The 8814-nt window shown below is 36.9% G+C and overlaps 1 protein-coding gene across 1 annotated transcript; it reads right to left on the bottom strand.

The window, feature by feature from the left end:
- Positions 1–1485: 1485 nt before the first annotated feature.
- LOC107665699 (transcription factor E2F4-like) lies at positions 1486–8125 on the bottom strand. Its single transcript, XM_016456689.1, has 10 exons — positions 7636–8125; positions 6458–6567; positions 5312–5473; positions 4708–4751; positions 4502–4566; positions 4096–4402; positions 2969–3118; positions 2732–2776; positions 2539–2583; positions 1486–2267 (listed from the first exon to the last, which is right to left on the bottom strand). The coding sequence occupies exons 1-10, from the start codon at positions 7753–7755 to the stop codon at positions 2152–2154; spliced, it is 1164 nt and encodes a 387-aa protein (XP_016312175.1). The 5' UTR covers positions 7756–8125; the 3' UTR covers positions 1486–2151.
- Positions 8126–8814: the final 689 nt, after the last annotated feature.

The following is an 8814-nucleotide window of genomic DNA, read 5'->3' as shown; positions in this document are numbered from 1 at the left end:
GGGGTTCAAACACTCAAACTATGTTACCAACCCGAATTTTAAACCACTACACTACAATAGACCTATTCAAGTGAAACTTGAACAGAAATGCCTGGATCTGCAGGATATGACTCAAGCACCTAGATGCAGTATGACAAACTCCTAAGGAATTAGTTTTTTTTTTTAAAGGAAGCAAAGTAGGAACAAATGCCTTAAAATCAAACATAGATATATTCAAGAGCATCACAAATACAAAAACATTCTTTATTTCATGGGGATGACAATTCCAGTAAAGAACAACAATTCTGGTATTTTGCAACGACACAGTGAAGATTTGTAAACTGCTTGAATTCCCTGGATACTTTAAAACTGACTCGGCCAACCCAATCAATGCATAGGGCTGGAAGTTACCTGCGTGATAAACTGTTTTAAAGTGCAATGTGGAGATAAGCTAGACAGAAGAAACTGCTGACTATTTATCTAAAGAAAACCAGAGCAGTTGAGTACAAAAATAAATGGTAAATGCTTACTGTGTACAAGCATAAAAATATCATTTAGCTGTTACGAACAGTAGCAAAACAAGAAACTATTTTAGTAGGGCCAACCATCAGTACGGACATAGTCAGGAGCCCACATATAATGACATTCTGTTTGGACAGTGCTCAATACATAGCACATTGATACTCTATTTCTTGTCATATTGTGACTTTACTTCCCCCGCTCCCCAAACACATCCTTTAGACAGTTTCTCATATACAGACATAATCAAGACGTCACTTATTTTCAAAAGTATCTATACACATATATAAATGGGATAAGGACAGATGTACTTTATGGACTGAAATCATAGGGAGGGACGATGTTTTAAAACACAAATATAGCAACTGGCATCTAATTTAACATTTGTACAGGACCTTATGTGACCTTTCCACAGCAGTTACTCCATTAAACAAGGTTAAACTCATATCCAAACACTGCAAGCTAGCCATTTATATGAAAGCCAGTCTCCCGCCACAGAAAAAAAAAAAAAAACTTCTGAAGTTCTTGGAATTCATAGAAAAAAAATTATCAGAATTCTGATATAAACGGAATTCTGACTTTCCCGTAATTCTGAGCAATTCAAACTTTTTTCTCTGAATTCTACGAGTTTTTTTAGTTTCAAACAGAATAACAAGATAATTGCAACTTCTTCCACACAATTCTGATTTTTTTTCTTGCCGTTGCGATTCCATTTAAGTTTTTCTTCTTCGAATTGCTGAGAAAAAAGTTTTTTAATTAAAAAGTTGCAATTAACTTATTTATTTTTTATTCTGATGAAAATTAGCTTTCGTCATTTTTTGTGAGCGAGACACATAGTATTAACAAAGCACAGCTGAAACAGACAAAGCAGGAATGGTGCATCCAACACTAAGTACGTTCCTTCACTTTTTCTGAGAATTGACGCTATGACAAATAGATTTTGCCATGTAGCACCAAACTGTATCAATTCCACACAATACACGCTATTCTGCAATGCCATCTTCCCCACTACGTCATTAGTCTAACTTAACTACGTCCGCATGGTGTTTCAGAGAGCTGCAAGATGAGAACAAACTTCTTCCTACTGGCAGAATCGCTTCAAAATGTATGCAGAGACATGCTTTATTAAAAAGCATAATCACACAAGTAATACACTGTTTCATTAAACAATCTGTATAATAGTCGTGTCCAGATCAGTAATAAAGTAAATCAGTAAATACACTGAACGAGAGGGAGGAAAAGGTGCTACTTTAGAAGAGGAAGACCATTTAAAAAGAAACATCTAGCTGGTATTTTCATTGAACCATTAACCTCTGCTGGTGAATTTAGTCATGAAATTCCCTCCATGTCTATACAAAAGTAGTATAAAAACAATTTGTTTGGGACTAATTAACAAAAATGGTTTGTATGGATGTCTGATGTCGTCATTGGATCAGTTGAATTTAGCAGGGGACGTTCATTTTCAGTCAGCCGCTTTGGGGTTGGAGTAAATATACACATATAAAAAAAGCTTTATATACAAACAGAATCAGCTTATCATACATATGGATCTGACACAGAGCCACACTTTCTTTTTTTCTCCTTTCAAAAGGGTACATGAAAAAAGAAAGCTCTTTTAAGTACACTACTCTCATTGTACGGTGTGTTTGGAGGTCAAAGGTTGGCAATGGGAACGTCAAAGAGGTCACAAAGACCCTCCGTCTCATCCAGGTTATAGATGTAGTCATGGTCACCCGGTGGAGGGGATAGACGGAGGAGCGGAGAGAAAACTATGAAAGAGAGAGAAGAAGAGTGATACCGTGGCCATGTTTGTGTAACCATATGAAACTGTCGCTCGTTTGAGCATTTAGCATCTAAAATGGATCAAATTTCAGTTGATGGTCAAATTGTAATTACTTTTATTGATTTTATAAACATCATATAATACATAAACAGTGGATTTGTTATATACATAAAACACATACATATATACATCCAAACTTCCATTTCATGTTTAGTAATAGACTATATACAGGTGGCCTGACTCATGATCGCCTTTACCTTCTGATGACATCAGCTCCTCGAGCAAATCTGTACTCATAATTTCTGTATGGAGAAAGAAGGAAATATGACAGATATGAACACAATAAAGAGAAAGGAAAACTTGAAATCGCATCATATGACCCCTTTAAGCACATCAGCAATAGAGAAGCATCAGGAAGGAGCAGCAAATGTTAAGCATGTTTGACCTCACCTTTAGGGTCAAACATTTCTGAAAGTTCTTTGGGGAGATCCAGCACTGAGAAAACAAAGAGAAAACCCAGTCAGAAGTGTTAAAGCCAATTTGTTAAAGCCTTAAAGGAATGTTAATTTATCACTTTTATGGTATTGTCCCAAGCCAGACTCGACACCCAACATTTCAGACCGGAAACTTCTTTAAATAAAGATTAATGACAGAATCATGCTCATTTTCAAAATCATAGGCACTTACAATCTGAAGGGTCTGTTTTGATTGGTTCAAAAAGGGTTGAGGAATCAGGAAGTGAAGAGCTGCTGTCCAATGACGCAGAAGACTGAAGCTGCTGCGTGTCTGTTGATGTCGGATTGGCTGTTGTATCTGAAGTGGAGGTGCTTGAAATGTCTAATAATAACAACAACAGTAATACAGTGTGAGAAATTATACATTTCATTTTATATAATTCTATAGTTACATAATGATAATAATACATGTCATGTAATTACTAAATTTACTAATTACTAATTTTTTTTTTTTATGTTTTTGAAAGAAGTCTCTTCTGTTCAACAAACCGTTGTTTAAAATTTTACAATACTGTCATTTGTAATTTGAATATATTTTCAAATGTGATTTATTCCTGTGATGGTAAAACTGAATTATGCCAGCTCTTAGTGTCACTTGATCCTTCAGAAATCATTCTAATATGCTGATTTGCTGCTCAGTTATCATCAGTTAATAATGGTGCTTAATTATTGGTAATGGTTCTTATTATCATTAATGTTGGAAAAAGTTTTTTTCTTTCAGGACTTTCTGATCAGTAAACATTCATAAGAACGGCATTTATTTGAAATAGAAATCTTATGTAACAGAAACATCTTTGATCAATTTAATGTGTGCGTATAAAAATTTGATTTTTTTTAAATGTTACATAACTTGTGCATCACCATTTCCACAAAAACATTAAGCCGCACAACTGTTTTCAACATTGATAAATGTTTCTTGAGCAGTAAATCAGCAGCATATTAGAATGATTTCTGAAGATCATGTGACACTGAAGACTGAAGTAATGATGCAAAAAATTCAGCTTTGCGTCAAAGTAATAAATTACATTTTGAAATATTATTCAAACAGAAAACAATTATTTTTATCTGTAACGCTTTACAAAATTACAGTTTGTACAATATTTTTGATTAAATAAATGCAGCCTTGGTGAACATAAGAGACCTTAAAATATATAATTGGTAATATTATATATAATGATAACAATATATAATCCTTCATTACATAACCAACTTTGCCATGGTGTAAATCATAGTACAATAAGACAACAAACAGAGCATTTTCAGACACAATAATTCATTCAAATATGGGCAGCATCCAACCTGTAGCTGCTCCAGCAGCAGAGGCAGTGGTTGTGTTGGGAGGGACGGCGGCAGCAGTGGTGGTGGTGCTGGGACTCTGGCAGGTGGAGGTGGAGGATGGCGTACTGTTGGCTGCCGGTTTGGTGGGTGCAGCAGCAGCAGAGGTAGTTGAAGCTGGGGTGGACAGGCTCTGAAGCATGTTGTCAGGCGGAGGCACGGGCAGCACCACTGGAGAAGAACTAGAGGGGTCCTTATTCACCAGCAGGACCTCGATGGGGCCTGCAGAGCTCTTCAGGTGAATCTGGTACTTCTTTTGTCCATTAACATGCTAAAAAAAATTACAATAATAAAGAAGTGTACTTATTTTTTTATATAAATATTTAAGCTTTCCACGTGACTTTTTAATGTACATACAAGCAGGACTTACAGATTCAGGCACAGGAACCTCCAGCTGTGTTCCTGAAGGGGCTCTGATTGCTAAAAGAGTGTCACCTAGTGGCAGACAAGCATATATACAGTTAACGTTAATAAGGAAACATCAAAACAAGTAGTCATTTGCAGTTTTATGAATGGTGATTTTTGTTAATGCAGTAACACTGGTGTTTTGTTAGGTGTCTGATGGGAAAAACCAACCTTTGAAGCAATTGCAGAGGTCTTGATGCGTTACATACGCCAGAGTGTGTCAAGTTAAGGACATACAGCAAACATAAGCTTTCAAATACAAACTTCACTTTGAGGATCAATTTCAAGTATCATAAGAGCACCTTGCGCTAAAACAACCTAGACTTTAAAAAGGGTAAGTTCACGTCCAGAATAAAAATTTCCTGATAATTTACTCACCTCCATGTCATCCAAAGATGTTCATGTCTTTCTTTCTTCAGTTGCAAAGAAAGTAATTTTTTTGAGGAAAACATTCCAGGATTTTTCTCCATATAGTTGACTTCAAAGGTGGCCAACGATTTGAAAGTCCAAAATGCCGTTTCAATGCATTAAAACTGCATTTTGGACAAATTGTTGGCCACCATAGAAGTCCACTATATGGTCAAAACTCACGGAATGTTTTCCTCAAAAAAACTAATTTCTTTGCGACTGAAGAAAGACATGAACATCTTGGATGACATGGGGGTGAGTAAATTATCAGGAAATTTTTATTCTGGAAGTGAACTTACCCTTTAAGCGCTGTACAGTGGTCACAACGCTCGGAAGATGAATCCTATAGATGTAGCTAGAAGGATATGGGCTATTTAGCGAGTCGTCTGTCACGTTCTTGATGCTCTGCTGAACCCAAACTCTCTGCTGGTCCAGTTCATGTTCCCTCTTGTCAAGATCCTCCAATTCCAACTTGAGGTCTATCAGCTTGTCTGCAATTTCACGCGTGTTGCAACCCGGACCAACACCCCTACAAATGAACAAAAATAGAAACAGACATTTAGATCAAGTGAATTAGTTGACATTCAAACAGATACCTCTCTAAAATATAAATAGCTACAGCTTAATAAAGACACATTTTAAACTGCATTTCCATGTTTGGGTTGGGTTATTTCTTAAAATAAACCTGGTTTCACTTGCTCATTGGCACTCATTGTGTATTATTTCTAATTGTAATAAATAAATACACTAGTATACAGTACACTACAGTACAAAGGTTTGGTGTCGGTAAGATTTTTTTTTTTAAAGTGTTAATCAAGGCTGCATTTATTAGTTCAAAAATACAGTAAAACACTAATATTATGAAATAGTATTACAATTTAAAATCATTGTTTTCTATTCAAACATTTTTAAATGTAATTTATTCCTGTGAAGAAAAGCTTAATTTTCAGCATCATTACTCCAGTCTTCAGTGTCAGATGCTTCAGAAATCATTCTAATGTGCTGCTTCATATTTTTGTAGAAACTAATAACTTTTTTCAGGACTCTTCTTTTGACAGAGTTCAAAAGCACAGCATTCATTTGATATAGAAATCTTTTGTAACATTATAAATGTCTTCACTGTCACTTTAATATGCCTTTGCTGAATAAAAGCATCATATACAGTACACGCACACAAGTGTATATACAATATTTTTTCATATTTACATATTATACTTTAACTGAAAAAAGGCTGCCTTACCCATGCAATAACATTAAAGAGCTTAATATTAATAAAAAGCATTGGCCTTCTACGCTTGTGCTTAGTAGCATATACATGCATAATTAACATTATAATTACATAATTCTACTTAGATTGACAAAGAAAAGATGTCTGAGGCTCCTTTAACCTAGCAGGCCAGTAAAATCAAAGTGTTACACCAAATACTTTGATAATGCAGTAACCAACAATATACGAATAAGGAGTAGGTTTCCAAATTAAAGTCATCAGAAAGCATCTGCAAGTCTGCCTTACTTCCACTGGATGCTGTTCTTGGATTTCTTCTCGATGAGTCCAATGCCTTCCAAAACATTGGTGATGTCATAGATGCGCCGTTTCTGCCTTACAGCCAAAGTATCTGCAGCCTAAATCACATCCACACAAACAGAGCAAACCAGATTCTTGATTCTTCTCATTACCTGTAAATTGACTAACTACACAACACAGTTGCAGTGTTTTGCACAGTGCAAATGTTTCACATACCAAGCCATTAAAAGAACAGTTCGATAAAATACTCGTTTTTATGACTCTACTGATATATTATAAAATAATATTAGGCACAACGTGAGAGACAGACACCGTTGGTCACCATTCACTTGCACTTCATCTTTATTCCATGCAATGAAAGTGAATGGTGACTGAGGCTGTCATTCAGACTAACATCATGTGTTCCCACTGAAGAAATCAAGTCATATGGACTTGAAACAAAATGAGAGTGAGTAAATAATAACAGAATTTTCATCTGTCCGTGAACTGTCCCTTTACGACTTGCAGGCTTTATAAAATGGACAAAAACAGCCCAGCAACGTTGACAAGCAAGCAACTTGATGCAATCAAGTTCCAGTATCAGCTTCGCATTTCTAAACTACTACTTCAAACACACAATCCTAGATCACTCAAATCACCAAAATGTACTTTTAACACATTTTAGAAGTGAAATATCGCGTTCAAACCCCAATAAGATTCAAAGAAACGCATCCCCAAGTCGCGCAGGCCTACACCATCCCAAACTCCAGAGCACGTGCTTGGTTTGAAGACTTTTGTTTTGAGTTTTCAGTCCTCAGATGGGATTCGCAGTAAAAACCTTCTGGGACACAACAACAAACACCGGAGCTGTTTTGCTTTGCCGACTGGAGTGACATAACATTTGCAACCTGTTAGCTGGCTCGCCTGGTTTAGTCGAGGAACTAGTTTATGTGAGTCGAGCTGAGTAGAGAGAGGGGTTGTGCGTGCACACGACCCCCCCCCCTTCCCTTACCAGAGCAACTTTTCTGTGCTGTTATGGGACCTAAAGTACATCTGTTTGCATGCAAACATTAAAAGCTATGCATATTCAGCAGGCGCTGCGCGTCTCGATACTGGAAACATATAGCAGATGAAGATGATGATAGCGGTGGTGATGAAGATGTTGACTGAGCTCGTGTCGTGCTTACAGCTTTGAGATCCAGCACTCCGTCCTTCGCTTCCTGCAGCAGAGTCACAAATTTAGTCGTGAGCAGTCCCAGACTTTTCTCGTGGCGACTGGGGGTCTGCGGCTGCAGCGCCTCTCCCATTGCTCACCGTTCGTTTCTTCCGGTCTCTAAATCCATCAAGTTGCTTTTAAAGTATGCTTAAATTCCCACCGTTCTCTTTCCGGTTGGTTTATGTCTGTGTATTTAAGGCTTTCTGCTGTTATATCGCTGACAGTACCACTTCTGCCGCCCAAACGCTCGCTTCCCGTCAACGGCCGGTGATTCCTGAAGCATGGGCGGGGAAGTTCAGCTCGAAATGAGAGAGTAAAGACCCACGTTCAGGGACCGGTCCGGTTCAGGACACAGGTTACCCGAACCCAGATGGCCTAACAGAACAGACGCCCTCCTGAACACCAGAGCTGAGCTGCTTGAATGACTGAAGCCGTTGAAGGCGCGGTGCATCATGGGATGACCTGATAAAAAATGGAAGCTCCTGCATTCTGTCCAGCGGTCTCTAGGGGGCGATAAAAACGGCGCGTTGAACTACAGCGGCCATGTGGGGGCCACCGATACCGTTTTTTCTCTTTGTCATGTTAAATTGAAAAATGCAAGTTTTTTTCTGCGTTTGATGTATTTGAATCAGTTAACCCTTTCAAAGCATTAAGGTACCCGTGGTTTTGCTTTCTTTGTATTATTTCACTTTTTTCTATCACAATTTTCAATGAATTTTCTGTTGTATCATTAGGTAGCCTTATTGGTTAACCTTTTTAAACTTCCTGACTTGACAGACAGACAGATAGATAGATAGATAGATAGATAGATAGTTTATGTGTTATATATTGTATTATATATGTATTATAGTTTTATCTAATCGAACCCTTAGATTCCTATTACTTGTTTCGCTTCTGTTTCAGTTTTTATAACCATTTCTTACTATGTGTAAGTAAGTTGTTGTTTTTTAGCATGTAAGTTTGGCAGTGTTATTTTGTAGGATTACTGATAAACTACTGTCATTTGATTTGTATTATTTGTATTTGTTATTTATTTTAATTTTAGTTAAATGATGTCTGAATTTATTATGTCTGTATAGGTCTTTTATTAAGTTTTATTTAATTTGAGTTATTTTAATACTTCAAACCAAATGGAAACGAAATATATTGA

The sequence above is a fragment of the Sinocyclocheilus anshuiensis genome, unplaced genomic scaffold (genome assembly GCF_001515605.1).
Source record: "Sinocyclocheilus anshuiensis isolate Anshui unplaced genomic scaffold, SAMN03320099.WGS_v1.1 scaffold840, whole genome shotgun sequence".
Lineage (NCBI taxonomy): Eukaryota > Metazoa > Chordata > Actinopteri > Cypriniformes > Cyprinidae > Sinocyclocheilus > Sinocyclocheilus anshuiensis.
Note: the sequence above shows the minus strand (reverse complement) of the source record. Positions and strands in the feature narration are given on the sequence as shown.